This window comes from Geotrypetes seraphini, chromosome 2 (assembly GCF_902459505.1).
Source record: "Geotrypetes seraphini chromosome 2, aGeoSer1.1, whole genome shotgun sequence".
NCBI lineage: Eukaryota > Metazoa > Chordata > Amphibia > Gymnophiona > Dermophiidae > Geotrypetes > Geotrypetes seraphini.
Genome location: NC_047085.1, coordinates 196,713,648 through 196,734,726, shown reverse-complemented (window position 1 = coordinate 196,734,726; position 21,079 = coordinate 196,713,648). Strand labels below are relative to the sequence as shown.

The 21,079-nt window shown below is 43.1% G+C and overlaps 2 protein-coding genes across 3 annotated transcripts in view; one reads left to right on the top strand and one right to left on the bottom strand.

Moving 5' to 3' along the window:
* Positions 1-6,154, top strand: part of NOL7 (nucleolar protein 7) — a 33,691-nt gene extending 27,537 nt beyond the window's left edge. The window contains exons 6-8 of the mRNA XM_033934629.1: positions 2,781-2,902; positions 3,017-3,094; positions 5,440-6,154. Coding sequence (XP_033790520.1) covers positions 2,781-2,902; positions 3,017-3,094; positions 5,440-5,516 — 277 coding nt within the window. The 3' untranslated portion in view covers positions 5,517-6,154. The remainder of the gene's footprint in view (positions 1-2,780; positions 2,903-3,016; positions 3,095-5,439) is intronic.
* An 11,415-nt stretch (positions 6,155-17,569) lies between these two features.
* RANBP9 (RAN binding protein 9) overlaps positions 17,570-21,079 on the bottom strand; it is a 153,569-nt gene continuing 150,059 nt past the window's right edge. For both annotated transcript variants that reach the window (XM_033934627.1, XM_033934628.1), the window contains exon 14: positions 17,570-18,779. In XM_033934627.1, coding sequence (XP_033790518.1) covers positions 18,649-18,779 — 131 coding nt within the window. In that variant the 3' untranslated portion in view covers positions 17,570-18,648. The remainder of the gene's footprint in view (positions 18,780-21,079) is intronic.

Sequence of the window (21,079 nt, the reverse complement as noted above, 5' to 3'; positions counted from 1 at the left end):
GCAAAATGTACTCTGCTTCCCTCCCAACCCTTTAATACACATTTTGTAGGAGGTGTTTTGACTCCTGAATCTTCATCCTGTGTGTTTATATTTCTGTTGCTAGTACTGTCTGCTTTTTCGGTAAAGGAAAAATGGGGGAGGAGCTGTATGATTGTTTCAAGGCTCCAGATCTGCTGTATCTTGCCCTTGATCCACTTAACTTCTAATTGTTCTTCAGACTTGACAGTCCTTCTAGATATGTATACTTTTAATTTCAGTTGCTCATGTTGGATGTGGCTCTCTTGTTGACAGCCCTGTGTATATTTGATATAAAACTCTCTCAAAAAGAAGCAGTAGCGAAATCTATCTTTTTAGGTGGAAAGTTTAAAAAGAAAACTCCCCCCTAAGATCTCCCTGATCATTCTGATGTAGGTGCCTAACTTTAGGTGGACCATATAGAATTTGCCAGAAAATGTGAGAAAACCTTTATTAAATAGGCCCCTTAGGTTGCATTAATAATTTAATACAAACAGTATATGCTTTATCCTTCCTATATAATAAAACTCTAAGCGCACATGCGCACTTAGGGTTTCATGTTCCTTGCTGCTGTGGTGTGTGATCCGTGGCCAGATTCTATTTTAGAACGCAGCAGCAGGGAATACTCTGGAGCTTCCCCCCTGACTCACTGCGAAAGAAACCGCTGTCGCCACCGCCGTTCCTTCTGCTCCCCTCTTTGGAGTGTGCAGTGCAGGCCAACGGGGTTCCTGGGCAGCTGAACGCAGTCTCCGGGCGGCCGCAGCCTCAGCAAACGCCGGTCTTCCTCCCAGCTCGGGTCCAGAGCCTTTCCGCCCCCAGCGAGAGGTTGAGTGTCGTCGTTTTTGCCCCCCCAACCCGGCACATCCGATCCCCCGTTGAGTCTCCCATCCGACCCTCCAACCATGGTCTGGCTGGCTCCCTTACTCCCTTGCCACCGCCTCCGTTCCCTTCCCACAGTCCCAACAACCTCTTGACTCTAGCAGCAGCCGCAGTACTCTAAACATGCTGCTTCGCGGCCTTCTCCTGCCCCGATTTGCTCTGCCGGTGATGCGGCAGAGGGAATTGCGGGCAGTAGAAGGCCGCGAAGCAGCGTGTTTAGAGTGCTGCGGCCGCTGCTCGAGCCGGGAGGTTTCTGGTCGTCTCGCGGTGGGAGGGTCGGATGGGAGGGTAAGTGGGGTCGGCTGCACTTCTGCGGTAGTGGCATGGGGGGGAGATAGAAACATGCTGCTTTCAAGCGTTCTACTGTACGGGGGGGGAGGGAGGCAGGCAGGCTGGATGGCTTTGGGGGTGGGGGGCATTGAGGGCACTAAAGACATAAGAGGCACTAAGGACATAGCAAGGTGGCACTGGGGGCACTAAGGACATAGCAAGGTGGCACTGGTGGCACTAAGGACATAGGAAGGTGGCACTGGGGGCACTAAGGGCATAGGAAGGAGGCACTGAGGGCACTAAGGACATAGGATGGGACACTAAGGACAGGATGGAGGCACTGGGGGCATAGGATGGGACACTAAGGACATAAGGTGGCACTGGGGGCACTGAGGACATAGGCACTGAGGGCACTAAGGACATAGGAAGGTGGCACTGGGGGCACTAAGCACATAGGAGGCACTGAGGGCACTAAGGACATAGGAAGGAAGCACTGAGGTCACTAAGCACATAGGATGGGATACTAAGGACATAGGAAGGTGGCACTGGGGGCACTAAGGACATAGGAAGGTGGCACTGGGGGCACTAAGGACATAGGAAGGTGGCACTGGGGGCACTAAGGACATAGGAAGGTGGCACTGGGGGCACTAAGGACATAGGAAGGAGGCACTGAGGGCACTAAGGACATAAGAAGGAGGCACTAAGGACATAGGAAGGGGATCACAGAGAGTCAGGCAGGCATGGCACAACAGAGAAATACAGGCAGGCAGGGGGCCAGGGAGACGGGAAGAAAAACAGACAGGGGGCCAGGGAGAGACACAGACAGAAAGAATGACAAACAGCGTACACGGAGAGAGAGAGAGAGACAAAGAAAAAAAAAAAAAAGATAGACAGACATCTACTCTAGCACTCGTTAATGTAACGGGCTTAAACACTAGTATATTATAATCCTAGAATATTCTAGTAACAAAGTGTAACATTTTAGATGGTATAAAGGGCTTGATATGGTACCACGAAACATGAGCTTGTTTAAAAATAAGGTTGTCCAGGTTCTGCTGTCACAGCATGATGATCAAAACATTGGTTCCACTTACTCAGACACGGCAAGACTTGGATAACTGTAAGAATCTTGACCCTAGCCATGGAAGCAGAAAATACCATTTCAGCAACGATACAAACCTGGTGTTGAGGTCATGTGGGACCTGCTCCTGGTTTTTTTGACAAATGACAGGTATGATATCGAACACAGGCTGCGAAAAGAACCTGTAGGCTTCCATCAGATAGAGATGATGTGGCTCTTAATGCAGCTGATTGTTTTTCCTTACAGAGGAACTTTTTCTCACAAAAGAGCAGAAAAGAGAAAGCAGGCAGAAAGCTCTTCGGTAAACATCTTTATTTAAAATAAATAATAATTACGTACAACCCATCTCAAATCTTGTGAAAGCTTTGTTCTGTGCTGGGTCCTGTGAGTATTCAGGTTGAAGTAGGCCCCTGAAGGGGGAGGAACAGTTCAGAAGCAGGTCTTGTGTAAAAGACTACTGAAATTTTGCAGAATGGGCTCTGTATGGGCAAACTGTGTACTGTGCTAATGTGATTTGTTTTGCTTTGATGACCAGGCTGCAGGAAAGCTACAGAGCAGTGCATCTGAAAGCCCATGACCAGCTCAGCCTGCAGGAACAAGCAGCCAAAGACTTTATACAAAGCCGCCTATATGGACCTGGTAGTAACAGGACAACAGGTAATGGAAATGATTTGACTGTTAACTTCCAGTGAGTTGTTATCCATTAATTTGTGTGTTTGGGTTAACATGGAAGATTGTCTTTTTTTTTTTTTTTTTCCTCCTCTTTTCAAGTGAACCATCTCTTCTCACTCACCAACAAGAGAGGACTCGTCAAAAAGCCTGCTATGCAGTTTGTGGATAACACTTGGGGTACGTGACTGTACTATACGTGTGGAAAACTGTAGAGAAGGGGTAAATTTTCAAATCCATCCTGTGTGACTCTTGGCAATACACATGTCCTCTGCCTTGGTTTTTTCCCAGATCCAGATGAATAGTATAATTGTTCTTTTTTGTGCATCCTCTGGAGATCGACACATTGGGGCAAATTCTATAAAGGACACCTAAAGTTGGGAATCTGTAATTTAGATGTCCATATACTTAGGCATCCAAATAAATTGAATAATCACAATTAATGACTTTAACAAGCAATAATTAGAACTTAGACATCCAAAGGTGCTGCACGATTCTTAGAATCTAAGTAGAGTATATGAAGCATAGGTCCTCAAGTTAGATATCTAGTCACCCAGTAAAAAAAGAAAATAGGTGAGTTTGTTTGGCATGATTTTCTTTGACTTTTGCAACTCATTGGAGGAGTGGCATAGTGGTTAGAGCTGCAGCCTAAGCATTGCTCCTCTTGTGCACCTGGGCAAGTCATTAACACTCCATTGTCTCAGGTACATTAGTCAGATTGTAAGGCCATTGGGACAGATAGGGAGAAATACTTGAGTACCTGAAAGTAAACCACTAGGGCAGGATTCACTAAAGTCCTGAAATCTATCTGATTTGTGTCCTATCTGTATCCGACAGGAACTGCAGCAAACCAAATAGCAAAGCAAAAAACCAAAAACAACTGCAGACTATGTACAAGATGCAGGCACTGTTTATTTCAAACTTTAATGGTATATACAACCTTATTACCAAACAGGGGACCCGACACAGTCCGTGTTTTGGACAACACACCTTCTTCAGGGGTCCGTGGTAGATAAGGTTTTATGACAAACAGCAGCATTAAAAGGAACAACAAGTGCCCAGAAAAGTGTAGTGCCGGATTATAAAAAAACGTTACGAATGCAGTTTTTCTTACTGCATTCGCAACATTTTTTTTATAATTAATTAAAGTTTGAAATAAACAGTGCCTGCATCTTGTACATAGTCTGCAGTTGTTTTTGGTTTTTTGCTATCCGTTTCCGAGTCATTGTAGGCAATCGATTCAGTAAAGCTTGTCCATGCAAATGATCCAATCGTAAACACACCGCTATTAGCGCTGAAACATCGATCGATGCACATGCGCACTGTATCCTTGTTGGTTTTGAAGCTCGTAACGCCTGCGCTAGCTCTTTAGGACTTCACTGTGTAGAAATGGGGCATGGTTTAATCGCGGACATCATTAGCGGGCTCCGAATGCGCCTACTGCAAAGCATTGTGGTCATAAAAAAGGCAATATAAGGAAGTCTTCTTACCAACCGTTATTTTTCTGAAGTACTGTTGCAAGCTGTACAAGCTGTGACTGTAGCTTTTTGAAATTTTTTAGCATCACAGGTTTGTGAGCGAGCTGTTGAATTCTTTGAGTTTGCCCTTTTTTAACGGTTCGATCTCGAAGTTTTGCGTGCGTCCAAAAAGCCTGCACGTGACAATCCAGCTGGATGGAAGGGAGGAGGTATAGCTGGCCCATAAAAGTTTTATTTGATTTTGGATTGTTTTTATTATTTGGCATTGATATTTGAAATGTACAATGCACAAGGAGAGCATGGGGTTAATCCACGATTTTCTCGCCATGTGCATTACAAATCCAAGATTCACTCCTGTGCTCGCTATGCGCATTCCCCCTCCAAAAAATATATATTTCTAACGCTTATGTACATGAACGTTTACATATATTTAAAAGTTTTGATATATTTTGGATTTTTGGAGGGTAGATAAATTTTTAATGGGGTTCTTAACATGCACGCGTTAGTTGTTAGGCAGAAATAGTCGGCGAGGATGTAAACGACTGGTCCTCAGCAGTCGTAACTTTTTGGACAGGAAAGGCCAGTTGGTTTGGACGAAATGGTTTCATAAATCAACGCGTTAAGACAATTACGTGCCTTTTTACTCATTTGCATGCGCAGATCGGGTACAGATGGGGTCTGGAGGAAGGTTAGTGAATCGAGCCAAAGCCGGAAAGTGAGTGCAAACCGAGCGGTACATGATCGGTTTGCTTAGTGAATCTAGCCCTTAGGCTATAAGTGGTCTATAAATACTAAAATAAATATATTATATTGGAGTCTCCTTATAGTTGCCTGCATGTCATACAAATCTTGCCCTTTTCACATATTTCACAGTATCTTTTGAAAATGTGTACCTCACTCCATATGAACCCCAAAGTGTATGCTGCTGAGTGAATTTTAGTTTTCCCTCAAAATGCTTAGCTCTCCCATAAGGCTGCTTTCTGGGTCAGAGAAGTTGGCATCATGGTTTGCCCAGAGTAACACACCTTTTTTATTTCTCTCTTCCAGGAACAGAGAAAAAACAGAAAGCCAAAAGGTTTAAGCTGCACTGGATTCACAAACAGAGGACCATATTGAAGACTTAGGAGTGCGCAAAGTCTTAAGGTTACCTATACTCGAAATACTGAGGACTACCACTGACTGACTTTAGGACTAAACGTACCAACACCTGAAAATAGTATTCTTGTAGGCAAATAAAACTCTGAGCTTTGAGCAAAGTCTGTTATGGTCTAATACTGCTTGTCCCATTGCACAGCTTCTCTTCAAACCATCTTGTCTTGTGCCTTATTTTATGAAACTTAGGATTTAAGAGGCAGAGAGTTCATGGTCTGTTGGGGTTTTTTTTTTTTTTTTTTTTTTTTTTTGGGGGGGGAATACAATAAATTTTCAGACAACCTTACAAATTGATTTCATTCAGGATGGGGAAACTTCTATAAAGATTTATACTTATCGCTGCATTGATTTTTCACTGTGTTTTCCTTGTGTTGATCATCCTGCTTAAAGTTATTTGCAGTTTCTGGTGCTTGCTTGCTAGAACACGTCAAGGTGATACCAGCAAAAGAAGAGTTGTAAAGAAATTGTTTATCTTTCAGGAGTGAGGTTTTTGGTTTTTTAAAGTTGGTTATTCTTTTTTAGAAAAATACATTTTAAGTCCTATTTACCAGCACATGCATCCAGGTTGTACTGATAGAATAAAACCTTTTACATTGTTTTGTTCTCTTTAGTTGCTCTGTCTGACTGCTGTGATTTTCTTTGTAAGGCTGGAGAAGGACAGGGTGACAGAATTTGTCCCTGTGATTAACCTCAGGAAACCATCCCCATGTCATTCTTTAAAGAGAGGGAATAATCAGAGTGAATAAGCACAGCCACTGGACTGAGGTTGAAATAGGCACTAAAGAATGACATGGACTGGTTTCCCATGGTTATCTGTGGACGGTGACATTCTGGCATTCTCTCTGGTTGACCTCTAAGAGCACTGTGGTATCATGATTTCTAGCTCCTTTGCAAGCTGACTTGTGGATTATTTGAAAAGTGTGTGTTGCATCCAAGTAGTGTATAAACTCTGCTGTTGTGAAAAGAGTTTGTTTCCAATGCTAGGATAGCAAATGCTGCAGTGACAGTGCTTTCCGCTACCAGGTATTGGCCTTTCTTCAACAGACTTGGGCATTATGATTAGAGTGTTCAGATTTAAAGGTCAGTTCTAATTTGATGCCACACTCTTAAACCCAATCAGAGTGAACTAAAACAATTTAATAATAAACATGAAAAAATACCCCACAGAATGTTACTTCTCCAGTATAAACACATTTAAAAAAATTTCAAAGGTGCAGCTTCACAGTGAATGACCCACCACTTCTGTTTCCTTTGCTTTGCTAAACCTGCCTTGCAGCTGGTAGCATCAGGATCTTTAGACGTGGCTTTGAAAATCTCCCAGAAGCTGTGGAATAGGACCCTTCATCGCGGCCAGTTCATCATGTGATGTTTCATTGCAGCTGCGCTGAATTGTCTAGGAGAGAACAGCTGGAGTTGCCTGTGGGAGGGGAGCAGATGTAGTTTAGGGAGGTGTGGGGATTGTAGTTTGGGGAGAGTGTAGGGGGGCATCACCCTTCCAACTGAGGCCCTGCAGCATTCCAAATGCAACTTGCTGTTTGGAAGGTGGGATGCTTGAGAGAAAGAGAAGTTACGACGAAGGGGAAGGGGCACTGGAGAAGCAAAGCTGCGAGAATGGTGGTGAGCAACCTTGGGTAAGAAGTTTGATGGGAGGAGAGGGGGAGACATGCTTGGCTGAGAGCAGAAGAGCGAGGCAGAGATGACAGAGACTAGCCATCATAATTCTTCAACAATTCACTGCGGCCCATTCAGCGCTGAAATGACCGCCATTAAATGGTTGCACTGAACTGGCTATGATGAATTGTCCTAGATCCAGAAGCTGAGTGCGGGGATTGGTTAATGGCCTGTCACTGATATTTACAAAGCAACCTAAGAGGTCGGTGATCAAGAGTTTTAGCATTTTATTTATTTCACTTTTTGCACAAACTTGGTAGACTGCCAATCACTTCTGAAAGGTTTAAAATGTTCATACAGGGAAGTATTTGTAGTTCTATATAGTTGTCTTGTTAAAAATGTTTTTTAGCACTGTTTTAGAAAAGTTTCAGCTGTAATCCAAAAGTCGGTAGGAGGGATGCCCCACTCGCTATTGCCACTGTGAATCTACACTGTTCCCCCACAAGGATCTCTGAACCCTCTTCCCCAAAAATCAGCAGGAGTGATGCCCACTCCCTCCTGCTAGTGACAGCCCTCCCCCCTCCTGTCACCAGCTAAAATTGGCAGGAGCGATGCCCTCCCCTATGCCAGGCCCACCCTGAACTATTCCCCTCTCCTTCCTCCCCCCCAAAAAAAAGGAGGAGCGATGCCCAGTCTCCTGCCACTAGATTCTGGAAAACAGGGGGAGGAGCCTAAGGCCAGAGTGGCTCAGATGCCAATCAGTGCCTTAGGCCCCTACGCATGTATCACATGATGCACCAGAAAGGCCCGCCATTTTGGAGTGGCAGGCCTTGGAGTTGGAGGCAGCAAGCATTCTTCCTGCTTTCAACTTCTGAGCAGGTACTGGCGGGAAAGCATCCGGTGGCAGGAGGGAGTGACATCCCTCCTGCTCAATTTTTGCTGGCTGTGGGGGTGGGGTTTGTTGGGGAGGGATGTCATGGAATTTTTTTTTTAATGGGGCAGATATTGTGCATGTATAATACTCACAATATCTGTGCCAAAAAGAAGAAAGCCCTAACAGTTTGGGGGCTTCCCCAAACCAGCTCTACGCATGTGTCAATTGCTCTCACAGTGACTGATTGGACAGGAATTACCACAAACCTCTATGCAAATAATTTGCATGGAGGTTTACTCAGCCAAAAAATTGGCCAACAGCAATTCACGCAGTCTTAACAACTGTGTTTTGTGCATCTAGGTAGGGTACCTCTACCTCCTACCTGGGTAGGATAGTCTTTTTGTGCTGCCTAGGCTTAGCTTTAGGTGTAAGTTTGTGTAAGGGGGAAGGGGAATTGGTGGGCTCCAGGGAAGGCCCCCCCCCCTTTTGTTTTTCTCCACAGCATCCCGACGTGTATTCTTCTATGTAACCCCCCCAGATAGTGGCAACATTCCCTGCTACCCAGTCCCAGGGAAAGAAGTGGCTTCCACCATGTCTATCTCAATAGCAGATTATGAACTTGTCCAAACCTTTTTTTTAAACATAGAAGAACACACATCGGGATGCTGTGGAGCAAAACAAAAGAGGGGACCCGTTCTTGAAAAAGCCTTTGGGCAAAACTGGTTGAACCTTAAGGTCCTTCCTGAGGTTTAAAAAAAGAATGAAGAAATAGCTAAAACTAAGTACAAAAATTTTAAAGTTGTATAAGAAAAGTTTATCAATTTGCACAAAACATAGAATATAGAGCACAAGCACTTTAAAAGAAAACTAAGGTCTGATGATGAATAAAAGCCAGAAAGAGAAACAAGCCTTCAAATAATTTGGCTGGTGGTTGGCTGGAACTGAAGACCACAGAGGTACTTAGAAAGATATTATCTGAAAAAAAAGATCACTTAGAAATTAGGCACTTTGAAGTTTATTATATGCTGTTGTGGATTGATGGTGGATTCTATTTTTAAACACATTCAAAACATTTCTAATAGTGTTAATTTTGTCCAGACTGCGGTATGGAACAAGGCTGGCCCCTACCATTCACTATCTGCATTTTTGCACATGGTTCAACTTTCAAGCCTTGATGACTTCTGCAGATAAAACCTACATTCTTCCATGTCCCCCAAACACTGCCCTATTACAAAATGGCATCAAAACATGCTTTAATAAACCTTTTGGTTACTGATCATACATGTTATGGACTGGCTTACAGTGGTGATTTGTTAAGTAGAAGTTAAAATGCAGGGGATGGAGCTCCTCATATGAGAAAAGAGTAAAGAGGTTAGGGCTCTTCAGCTTGAAAGAGAGACAGCTGAGGGGAGACATGATTGAAGTCTACAAAATCCTGAGTGGTGTAGAGCAGGTACAAGTGGATCAATATTTTACTCCATCAAAAATGAGAAAGACTAGGGAACACTCAAAGTTAAAGGGAGGTACTTTTAAAACCAATGGAACAAAATATTTTTTTCAGTCAGAGAATACTTAAGCTCTGGCCCGCATTGCCAGATGTGGTAAGAGCGGTTAATGTAGCTGGTTTAAAAAAAAGGTTTGGACAAGTGCATAATCTGCTATTGAGATACACATGATGGAAGCCACTTCTTTCCCTGGGACTGGGTAGCAGGGAATGTTACCACTATCTAGGGGGTTTTGGCATGTACTTGTGACCAGGATTGGCCACCGTGAAGAAAGGATACTGGGCTAGATGGACTATTGTTCTGACCCAGTAAGGTTATTCTTATGTTCTTAAGTACAAATAGAAAGCTATTTTAGAACTTAAGTCACATAGGGCTCCTTTTACTAAGGTGCATTAAAGAAATTAGCACATGCATGAAATTACCAAGCGCTAAACCCACGTTACACTTCTAGAACTAATGCCAGCTCAATGCTGGCGTTGAGGTCTAGCGCACACGCTATTCCATGCGTTAAAACCCTAATCCACCTTTGTAAAAGGAGCCTATAGACCCACAGTTTTCTTGACTATATTTGCTTTTCAGTATATATTGTCATTATTTACCCAATTTGCTTACTATCATTACTTGTAGTTTTTGTGTAACTTTGAGCACCTAACAACTATGGTTTCTTTGATGGTATATACTTACATTTCTCCTCTTTGCTGGAGTAAGAGTGCTGGCTATTATTGATTAGCTTGTATGGGTTTGATTTCTTTTTAATGGTATTTGTTGTTTTTGTAGGGTGTTTTGACCGCTGAGGCAGGCGCAGTTTTCACTTAAACATTGTGCCATGGCAGGTCTGTACATATCAGTTTTTGAGGACTTATATAATAAATTTCTACCTTTTTACACTGGATGCTCTCCTTTTTTTGGAAGTCTCTTGTTCAACCCTACTTTTTTTGCATTTGTTTCTTCTATTGTGGAGTCTTTTTCTGGACCTTAATTTTTTCGATTGTGTCTTGCTATTCAGTGTTGGGCGATGTACAAGTACCAGCACTGAACATATGGTTTTGTACAGTTGGCTATACTTTAGCCATTTAAGTGCATTTAACTGCCTAAGGGACAGTGGTTATAGATAGGACTGAGATTTTTTTCCGATCTGGTTAACTTAGTTCTTTTACTAAGTTGTGGTACAAAGTGGCCTTAGTACACCCTTACATGGGAATTTCCAATGTGTTAAAGCCATTTTTACTGCAGAAGTAAAATCAAAATTTTTTTTTTCCATTAATAGCTTTTTGTAGGTGGTAAGGGCTCTCACAGTAATCCTGAACTGATCAATTAGTGCAGAGCTCAACAGGCACCATGGTACCAAAAAAATCTGGCATGGTCAGTTGTTTTTCTCCTTGGGATTTCAGTGGTTGCTTTGGGAAGTAGATTTGTAGTTTATTTGTCATGTAGTATGGAATCATTTCGTGGAAGGTTTTGAAAGCGAGCATCAAGGCCTTGAAGGTGCAGCATTTTTGAATGGGCAGCTAGTGCTTGGAAGCTAATGCAAGGGTAACGTGATCGCGAATGCCAAGGTTTTTCAGGAGGTGGATTGCAGCATTTTGCACCCTTTGGAGGCAGGAGAGAGTTTTGGTAGGCAGACCCACTAGTAGTGTGTTGCAATGGTCTAAGCGAGATCGTACATTAGTTGGGTGAATTCGGGTTCTGAGAAGTATGCAGGTATGGTTTTTAGCTGGCGGAGGTAGTAGTAGTAGGAAGATACAATGAACTGGCAAGGTTAAAGGTAAACAAGGCCATGGGACCGGACAATTTACACCCAAGAGTGCTCAGAGAATTGAGAGATGTTCTGGCAGAACCGTTGGCAGTGCTCTTCAATCTCTCACTAAGTACGGGGAAAGTTCTGTTGGACTGGAAAACAGCCAACGTCGTTCCTCTACATAAAAAGGGTTGCAAGGCTGAAGCTGCGAACTATAGACCGGTAAGCCTCACCTCAATAGTGTGTAAACTCATGGAAACACTAATCTATATATATATAAAATTGGAGGTATGTGTGTATGTGCCGCAATCACGCAAAAACGGCTTGACCGATTTGAACGAAACTTGGTATGCAGATCCCTCACTACCTGGGATGATATGTTCTGGGGGTCTCACGGCCCACCTGCACATGTGGGCGGAGCTACAAACAGAAAATCAGATTTCACCCATTCATGTCAATGGAAAAAATGTGAAAAGCTGCCATTCTCACAGTAATTCAAAAACGGCTTGACCGATTTGAACGAAACTTGGTATGCAGATCCCTCACTACCTGGGGTGATATGTTCTGGGGGTCTCGCGGCCCACCTGCACACGTGGGCGGAGCTACAAACAGAAAATCGGATTTCACCCATTCATGTCAATGGAAAAAATGTAAAAAGCTGTGGGACCGATTTGAACGAAAAGTGGTATGCAGATCCCTCACTACCGGGGGTGATAGGTTCTGGGGGTCCTGCGGCCCACCTGCACACATGGGGGAGCTACAAACAGAAAATCAGATTTCACCCATTCAAGTCAATGGAAAAAATGTAAGAAGCTGTGGGACCGATTTGAACGAAACTTGGTATGCAGATCCCTCACTACCTGGGTTGATATGTTCTGGGGGTCTCGCGGCCCACCTGCACACATGGGAAGGGTGGGTTCACCCAATAATATATATGTTCTTGCTCCTGGAGGTGAAACTAAAAATGTTGTTTATAATCAAGTTTTGTGTTAGTTGTATTGTATTCATTTTGTCAAATATTTCACATTATAATTTGAATATTGTACTTTTTATAAAGCTGTAAAAAAATATTTTCATTCACCACTGTAAAGTATCTTTATTTGAATCCATTTACAGTGTTATTGCTATAATTAAATACCTGTGCAACGCCGGGCCATCAGCTAGTTAAGTATAAATTAGATACGATCCTGAACGAGGGAAATCTCCGGGACCCCAGTCAACATGGATTCACCAGGGGTAGGTCATGCCAATCCAATCTTATCAGCTTCTTTGACTGGGTGACAAGAAGACTGGACTCAGGAGAGTCCTTGGATGTCGTGTATCTGGACTTCAGCAAAGCGTTTGACAGCGTCCCACACCGCAGGCTGCTGAACAAGATGAAATCGATGGGATTAGGAGAGACTCTAACTGCATGGGTTAAAGATTAGCTTAGTGGCAGACTTCAGAGGGTGGTGGTTAACGGTACCCTCTCTAAAATGTCAGGGGTGACTAGCGGAGTGCCACAGGGTTCAGTTCTGGGCCCACTCCTCTTCAACATATTCATTGGGGATCTGACTCAAGGGCTTCAAGGTAAGGTAACCTTATTTGCTGATGACGCCAAACTATGCAATATAGTAAACGGCTATAATCTACAGGATGCTATGGAGCAAGACCTGCGTACTTTAGAAAGTTGGTCCTCGATCTGGCAGCTGGGCTTCAATGCCAAGAAATGTAAGGTCATGCATCTCGGTAACGGAAATCCTTGCAGAACTTACACCCTGAATGGAGAAACTTTAACCAGGACTACGGCAGAACGAGACTTAGGAGTAATCATCAGTGCTGACATGAAAGCAGCCACTCAAGTGGAGAAGGCTTCATCTAAAGCACGGCAGATGATAGGTTGTATCAAGAGAAGCTTCGTCAACAGGAAGCCTGAAGTCAATGCCATTGTACAGAGCCATGGTGAGACCTCATCTGGAATACTGTGTGCAATTTTGGAGGCCACATTACCGTAAAGATGTGTTCAGAATTGAATCGGTTCAGCGGATGGTCAACAGGATGGTCTCGGGGCTAAAGGGTCTCCCGTACGAAGAAAGACTGAGTAAATTGCAGCTCTACACTCTCGAAGAGCATAGGGAGAGGGGAGACATGATTGAGACTTTTAAGTACATCACGGGACGGGTCGAGGTGGAAGATGATATCTTTCTTCTGAAGGGACCTCGACCACAAGAGGTCATCCGCTCAAACTCAGGGGAGGGAAGTTTCATGGAGATGCCAGGAAGTACTTCTTCACGGAGAGAGTGATTGAGCATTGGAACAAGCTTCCAGTGCAGGTGATCGAGGCACGCAGCATCTCAGACTTCAAGAATAAATGGGATACCTATGTGGGATCCCTACGAGGGTCATGCCAAGGGATAGGGTCACTAGGGTATAGACTTGAAAGAGCGGGTCAGTAGAGTGGCAGTATAATTACAATTATACTTAAGGGGGTCATTAGACTTAATAGGGAGGGTCAATAATGTGGGCAGACTTGATGGGCTGTAGCCCTTATCTGCCATCATCTTTCTATACTAGTTTGGATATGTGATCTGTCATTGATAAGTTTGAGTTGAGAGTTACTCCTAGGCTGCGGACGTTATCCTTGGGTGTAAGGGCGTTTGTGCCCCAGGAAAAGGACAGATGGGGGGGGGGGGGGGGGTATACACAAAAATCTTTGTGGAGCCAGAGTTCTGTCTTGGACTCATTTAACTGTAACATTTTCCCGGTTATCCAAGTCTATTTCAGTTAAGGAAGACTGGAGATTTTTGATTTGTGTGTCAGTGTTGGCCTAGTAGTGGGAGGTAGAGTTGTAAGTCATCTGCAAAAGAGTGGATTCTGATTTGGTGTTTTTCCGCTATGTCCAGTACTTGTTTGACACAGAGGTTGAAGAGGAGAGGTGATAGTAAGGCTCCCTGCGGCACTCCATAGTGGAGTGGTTTGGGTTCAGATAAGGATTTCCCTAGTAAAACTCTCTGGGATCTGTCGTTCAGGAACGAGAACCATCGAAGTGTGTTGTCACCAGTTACAATGGTATTTAGCCTGGACAGGAGCAGAGAGTGGTCAATGGTGTCAAAGGCGGCACTGAGGTCTAATAGTACCAGCAGTGCATCATTTCCTTCATTTAGGATTTTCCAGCAGTCATCCAAGATGTCCAGGAGCACTGTTTTTGTGGTGTTTCCTGAAGCCTGATTGGAAGTTGGAGAGAGTGACGTTTGTCTCCATGAAGTCTTGTACTTGCATGAATACTGTCTTTTTCAATATTTTTGAGATGAATGTGAGGTTTCAGATAGGTCTGAAGCTGCTTGGGTTGTCTGGGTCCATGGTTGTTTTTTCAGGAGTGGTTTTATTATAGCTGATTTCCAGCTCTGTGGAACTACACCTGTTGTAAGGAACTCGTTTATTAGGGGCAGGATGGATTCCAGAAGTAAATTAGAGGGACATGGGTCCAGGATCGAGTTCGTGGGTTTTAGAACAGCAAAGCTGGACCGCTCTTCCGGAGGCTGTTATAGGGGAAAACACCCTCCAGGGATTCAAGGCAAAGTTAGACAAGTTCCTGCTGAAACAGAATGTATGCAGGTAAGGCTAGTCTGTTAGGGCACTGGTCTTTGACCTAAGGGCCACCGTGTGAGCAGACTGCTGGATCACTGGTCTGACTCAGCAGTGGCAATTCTTATGTTCAGTAAGCTAGAGAATCCCACATGTGAGAATATGCTGCCTGCTTGTCTAAGGATAAAGCAGTCACTTACCATAACCGGTGTTATCCGAGGACAGCAGACAGATATTCTTTCATCCCTCCCACCTCCCTTGGTTGGCTTCTTAGCTTGCTTACAAAACTGAGGAATTATGAGTAGATGTCAGGCAGGAAGGCACTTGCGCGTGCAGGCAGTCTCAAAGCTTCTTAACAAGTTTAAAGTGACAGTACACTTTTAGCACCATCTACACCGGACTCCATGGATGACATCACCCACATGTGAGAATAATTGTCTGCTGTCCCCAGATAACACCTGTTAACTATGCTTTCAGGCAATAGTGGTAATATTATTCGTGAGACACCTACAAACCTTATCTTGGATACAAAATAATTTGCTAATTTTCATTATCCTGAACGCCAGAGTTGCTTGAGGGTCTGAAGACAAAATTTGGGAAACAATCTTCTAGCATTTGAAGTTCCTAGTATACTTCCACGTGGATAATTATCCAATTCCAACTGAAAGCAACTTGTTTCAGTTTATTATACTCCAGACAAATGCATCAAAGCAGGATGGGGATACTGTAGTAAACAACGTGTTGTACCCCTTTGTCCACTCTGCATGCTAAAACAGAACTAGACAAAACAGGAGATAAAAACTAAAATATTTTGGATAATCCTCTATAAAAGAGGAGCACATTTGTTGTCCAGGTCAGTTGTAGAGGAAGGATCCAGATTCTTGTTTTCTAAATGTGAAGGTTTTCAGCTCCAGACCATCTGCAACTAAACAACCTAAGCACAATAAGTTCTGCTTACTGTCAGTCACCAACAGGCTGTGATATACAGTATATCCAGCACAGCAAATTCTGATCAGTTTATGTACTGCATCAGGGTGGAGGGAGTCTCAACAACTTGGAAAATCATTTGCTTTTTGTAACATTTGAACCCAGCCTGGATGGCTCAAGAGACTAATCACCACATGACAAAAACTTTTACCTGAAGGCCGCTGGTTCAAATGCCAATAAAGTTGGCCAGTGTGAGTTGCTGGGTTTAATACTGTTGAAGGCCAAAATATTAACAGAACCATAGAAAATGACAGCAGATAAAGACCATATAGACTATACAGTCTGTTCACATTATAGATCTTGTCAGATTATTATATGTCAGAGAACTCTGCTGCACACTATCACTCATCTGTGACAATGGCTTAAGAGAAACCCAATTAAAAAGTTGTCAGTTCACTTTAAAGTGCCCCTTTGAAAATAAAAATTAGAATTACTTCAAGTCTTCTCTGACCTTGCCCTGATTCACTAAGCTTCTGGCCGATCCAATCTGCACCTGATCCGATCCACATATGAAAATGAGGGGAAATGGCATACAAAGTAGGAAGGCAGCGATTCACTAAACCAACGAAGGAACACTGATTGGGCTGGCCGATCCAAAAAGAAGCAACTGCTGAAGACCAGTTGCTCACATCATTGCCGTCCTGCTCTCTGTCGCCCTGAAATCCCAGTATCAAAACAAAAATAAAACCAATTTAAACACATCTCACTTGTGCAAAAAGCTCAAGAAGGCAAGCTCTGCTGACTCTCCTGCTCTTAGCTGCCCTTCCCTGCAGTGCGAGCCCCAGGTTAAAAGCATGTTCTGTTCCTGGCTGCATATAGCTCTGGCTAAAGCGTGTTTTGTTCAATTAAAGCTCTCCCCCCCTGTTTTGACCTCACTTGTGCGGAGAAGAAGGTGTGCACTTGTGTCAGGCTCGCTCTGCAGCAATGCGTGGGGTCGCTGTGGGGCGTGCCTCCGATCAAATTAATTTGCATGATGACTTATAGTGAATCGATCGCCCGGGAAGCCTCGGCCACAGATCGGATTGGTGAGTTTATCGAATCGCCTTAGTAGCTAACAGTTTTCTTAGATATAATTTTGTAACCAGCTATCACTCTAGATCTTTTACACATAAAATTTTTTTTAATTAGATTAGGCTTAGGTATGGTACTGAACAGCTTCACAGGACTTAGATGAGCACTCTTAACAGATCTGCTCACCCCATCTTCCTCAGACACCAAAACACAAGGATGCTACAACTTTTTCATAGCTATACCTCTGTCTTTATAAAATAAAATTCATAGAATTTTAAAAGTAACTAGTTGCAAAATGTCTTAAAAAGTAGGGTTTTTTCCACCTTAAATGTTAAGTTATAGATTTGAGGCTCATGTGGAAGGTCTCTAACTATGCCTGTGTTAAGCAGTCTCTCAAGGGATGGGAGCAGTTGCTATTTCAAACAGTAATCACGCAGTAACTATTCAGGGTCATTTAACTGCAGGATTCTAGAAGACCAGCTGCCTGGCCTTCAAGCCAGAATCATGACCTAATTGGATATGTTGAGATGAGGGGTGGGGGGGAAAAATAGGGGAAAGGATTCCTAGGAAGATGCTAGATTTCAGATTCTAACCGGGCTTCTGAATAAACTGGAATTTGGAAGGAGCAGGAAGAAAGTGCTAGACCAAAAATTATCTCCCATCTACTTTTCTCTACAGGTAAGCTGATTATAAAACAGTTAACAGGAAAGCAAACTTAAGAGAGCCACAAGTTGCTTGTATCTCTAGAATTAAATCTTTAATGGCTGGTTAATCATGGTATCATTACATTTTTATTGCAATCAAGTGCTCATGGAAGCACTTTTAAAAATGCAAGGTGTACAAAGATTAAATTAAGACATGTAAATTGACTAAATATTTGGTTCTTGTATATAAATAAAGGTCATAACCACACATTGTGTTGACATGTAATACTGTTATAATACAACAGTTAAACTGGTGAGTCTATGACAGAAGTCTGTTTGTAGTTAACAGGAAACAAAATTGAAAGACCATGTTAAAACATAACTACTGGGATTGACAGGCTGAGGGAGCAAAAAGGATTGTAAATAGCAACAAACATTTTCACTCAGCTCCTGAGTATTTCAAGTTTTACAGAACACATGTAGAAAAGATGGATTCCTTCTGACAGCACTATATCGTTTGTGAACTGTCAGATGCCGACGCATGTTGCACAGTACAGACTGACCAGTGTGCTAAATGGGAGAATGGGAACTTGTCCAGCTTAGAACTTTACCTCACACACATGCTAAAAACACATACATACACCTCCTAATCTCTCTCCCCTTCACAAAAGAAGGTAAAGGGTGTGGTGTTTTTGTTTTATTAAAATGATTATTTGGTTTGTTTAGGCTCTTTCCCAATTGAACTTACACAAATTATGTTTAAAGGGAAAATGACTCCTATTAATTTAAGTTACTGGGACTTTTAATGTCAAATATACACTGTATGAAATTATAAGAACTATTATTCTGTGTGCTGCTAGATCAAAACATTTTTTGTGCCCTTGGTTGTTTTTTTTACAAGGTTCAAAATAGGGAAATAAATTCTTCTTAACACTGGGAAGTTAAAAAACCAAAACAAAACCAGAAAGAAAGAAGAAAAAAAAAAAATCCATGTTCATCATGCTGTAAACTAGGAAGCAGCCATAAAGTGACAGAAGATACCTGTCCCCAGTACATAACTAATCATTAAAATAAAAATCCAAATTCAAATTCAAAATCAGCAGAGATGATTCCCAGTTCTGGCTCTGTGCTGAACACATGCCCCATGTTAAGCTCTTCCTCTGTGCATAGTTAGTGCAGATAATCTTCCACGGTGGCAAATGCACAGGAGCCAACTCCTGATCGGGCCATAAGTCCTAGACATTGCATGGCCTGCCCCATGGCCAGGGCAAGGGGTGGTTGCTTTGGCAGATTGTGGGTCTCTGTAGGGGGATTGAGGGAAAGGTAAAAAGAGAGAGACAAGTTGAACAGCATCATGGGTAAAAAAAAAGGTAACACAAATTTTAAAAACCCCGCTATATCATTGACTGAAACCAAAAGTACTGTAGGTTAACTTGATGCATGTACTTACCATAAATCACCAATGGTATCAAATTTTATTTATTTTTTTTACATGAGGCCTTTCAGAAGTTACATAAATGATCTTATAGCATACCTTGCTCTTGTATGTACAATTTTTGCGTGAACCACCACTTGCTTTTAGGAACTATGCTTTAAACCAGTGGATCTCAACTTCTCTTCTTTTGTGGCATACCTGATAGACAATATCCATTTATGTGACCCCCTGAACACTAAATTCACAGCTGAATAAAAAACCTATATATTTCATTGTTGATAACAAGTTTAGTGTGCATTTACCTACCATTCAATCCCATATCAAAAAATTGGATGCAACACGTCAATCCCAAATATTGATACCACCTCAGTTTAACAGCAACACCAAATCACTCCTCTGCCAGACACTGTAAAGCAACACCAAACCCTGCTACTCAAACTATGCAGCAAATAGAAATGGATAGAAGTCTCACAACATCTTTAGGAATTTCTGGTCTTCCCAGCTTGCAGGTACAGATGGCATAGCAAGCTGTTTACATTATGCCAAATTTTTGGTGACACCTCTTAACTCTTGTACACACACTGGTTGAGAACCACTGGTTTGCTGGCCCAAGGAAGTTAAGCTTATGCCTAGATCATATCATTGATTAAACATATATTGCAAACCAGTCTGCCATCTATCCCTTTAAAATAATGCCACCTGAGAGCTCGATGGGAGAAAGACTTGCGGGTGGCATTAGATTCCTGGGATGTTAGAGATAAATTTAAAATGGATCCCTCTTGATCTCGGGGGATTGTTTTCAGGAATTTTAGTATAGAATAATTCACAAAGCTTACTTTACACAGTCCCAGCTTTATAGAGCGGGTCATATTGCTACAGGGACACAACTTTTTAATTCCTTTTTGACATGGCCTCCTATTAGGCATTTTTGGGGCAGGGTGGGGGCCTTCTTATCTAATATACTGCATTGGCCTCTTGGGGTTCAGCCTCAGTTATTTTTGCTGGATGGGTCCTACTCCTTGGCTCATTTGGGCAGAGGAAAGAAACTTTTTATGCATAATACAGCATTGGGTCTCTTCCAAACCTCCCATATTTTGGGCCTAGAGGAATAAGTTACATTCTTTGTTCCTATGGGAGATTCAAGGGTCCAATTCCAACTTTCATTGTTGGAAGCAGTTTCAGCTGGTGTGGGGACTTTACTTGTATTCCTTGTTTCCTAAAGCCTTTCTTAGTGTGCCGAGTATCTCTGTTCCTGGGGGGGCGGTGGGAGTTTTCATGGGGGGAGGGAGGCTCCTTGCTTAGTCTTAGGGTGTCCTGGGGAAAGGAACTGATCTCTGTTGATCAGTTTTCAGAAGCAATTTGTTCTGTGCTGGCTCGTATCAAAAAAACAAACAAAACAAAAAACCCTTCAGGAACCAACGTGTCTTGAGGGACAGTAGTGTTGGGGGGGAGCTTGAAGGGTGGATTTCAAGGATAGTGAGGTTGGTGGGGAGGAGTGGGTCTGGGGAGGTTTCTGTCTTGGAGTGGCCAGTGGGTCATATATACTTTTGTTATGTATTTCCTGGGCTGTACCCTTTGAGGTTATCTATTGCACTGTTGTATTATGAAGGGGCTGGGGAGTGGGAGTGGAAGGGGTCATATTATATAAATGATGCCATGATTGTATTGCTCTTAATTTTGTTGTTTCCTTGCATGGTTTTCAATAAAATTGTTGAAAGATAAAATAATGCCACCATCCAGAAGCTTTTCTTTGGCCTCTAGTGCATCAGCCCCACATTTGAATTCCTGTAGCTCATTGCTACTTAGCTTACCAAAAAATATATTGAGGTGCCTTCAACTAGACTACTGTATTTTCTCGCATATAACACGTGCGTTATACGTGGTTTTTACATACCGCGCACACCCTTGCGCGTTTGTACAAAAATTTTTTTACACAGTTCCCCCCCTCCCCCCCCCGACGTCCGATTCACCCCCCCCCCGCAGGACCGCTCGCACCCCCACCCCGAAGGACCGCTTGCACGCACCCGCACCTGCATCCCCACCCCAAAGGACCGCTCGCACGCACTCCCACCCGCACCCCCACCCTGAAGGACCGCTCGCACCCCCACAGCCTCCCGACCCCCCCCATCATGTAGAAGCTCCTACCGGTGTCCTGCTGCTTCCTCT